Source organism: Petaurus breviceps, unplaced genomic scaffold (assembly GCF_028583685.1).
Source record: "Petaurus breviceps papuanus isolate PSGF00001 unplaced genomic scaffold, PetGlider_PUasm1.0 185, whole genome shotgun sequence".
Lineage (NCBI taxonomy): Eukaryota > Metazoa > Chordata > Mammalia > Diprotodontia > Petauridae > Petaurus > Petaurus breviceps.
Window position 1 is genome coordinate 40860892 of NW_027185797.1, and position 902 is coordinate 40861793.

Genomic DNA, 902 nt, shown 5'->3' on the forward strand with positions numbered 1-902 from the left:
AGGCTGAGACAGGAGCCAAAGGAGATGCTGGAGGCAGGGCTGTTGTAGGGAGGCAGAGACAGAAGCTGGCACAGTCGTCTCATGGATGCTCCACATTTGGAGGTCTGTGGTTCCTTGGGAACTCCCCAATGTCCAGGGAAGTTGGAAGTTGGCAGGGGTAGGGGGAAAGGGTTGGAGAGATTCAGGGGTGAGGGTTTCCTAGGGCTGAGACAAGGTGGGAGTGGAGGATTCCAGAAGCTGAAATCCTGGGGGTGGGATTAGCTGGGTGTATTGGGGGGGGCAGGGTGATACTGGAATGAGGGAGTCCCAGACTGAAGATTCTCCAGGATGGGTTGAACTGGGCATGAAGGCAGGTTTTCAGGGATGCAGAACTCCCTAGGCTAGGATTAGTCTGGGGAAGGTCTTGGAGAAAGAAGAGGGGACCAGCCCCTGGGGAACTGGGGATGGCCAGGGACTCAGAAAACCCTGGGATAAGGTCATTTTGGAATGGGAAGGTCTCAGGGGCTGAGGATTCCCTGAGCTTGGGAGAACCAGGAGTGGGGTAAGCCCCAGGGAGACAGAAATCCCTGGGCTGGGGCAAAGCCCGGGTCCTGGAGGGGTCTGGAAGAGGAGGTCCAGGTTATCCCTCACCGCTTGACCTTTCTCCCGGCTGAGTTTCGTCCACTCCGTCGGTACAGGGACTGCTGGCCACCATTGAGGGGGCAGTACTTGAGGGTGTGGGCCAGGCCCCCTGTAGCTCCACACAGTGGGCAGATGTAATGGCGAAGTATGGGACAGACGACCACACCCTCTGGAGTCTTCAGCAGGTGAGAGGTATACACATGTCGGGACTCCCCATTGTGTTTGCAGAAGTTGCAGAGGGGTGTAGGGGCCCCTGGTTCCCCAGCTGCTGCTTGCCTCAC

At 57.9% G+C, this 902-nt stretch overlaps 1 protein-coding gene across 1 annotated transcript in view; it reads right to left on the reverse strand.

Annotated features, from left to right (window-relative positions):
* Positions 1-626: 626 nt before the first annotated feature.
* NANOS2 (nanos C2HC-type zinc finger 2) overlaps positions 627-902 on the reverse strand; it is a 3971-nt gene continuing 3695 nt past the window's right edge. The window contains exon 2 of the mRNA XM_069088236.1: positions 627-897. Coding sequence (XP_068944337.1) covers positions 627-897 — 271 coding nt within the window. The remainder of the gene's footprint in view (positions 898-902) is intronic.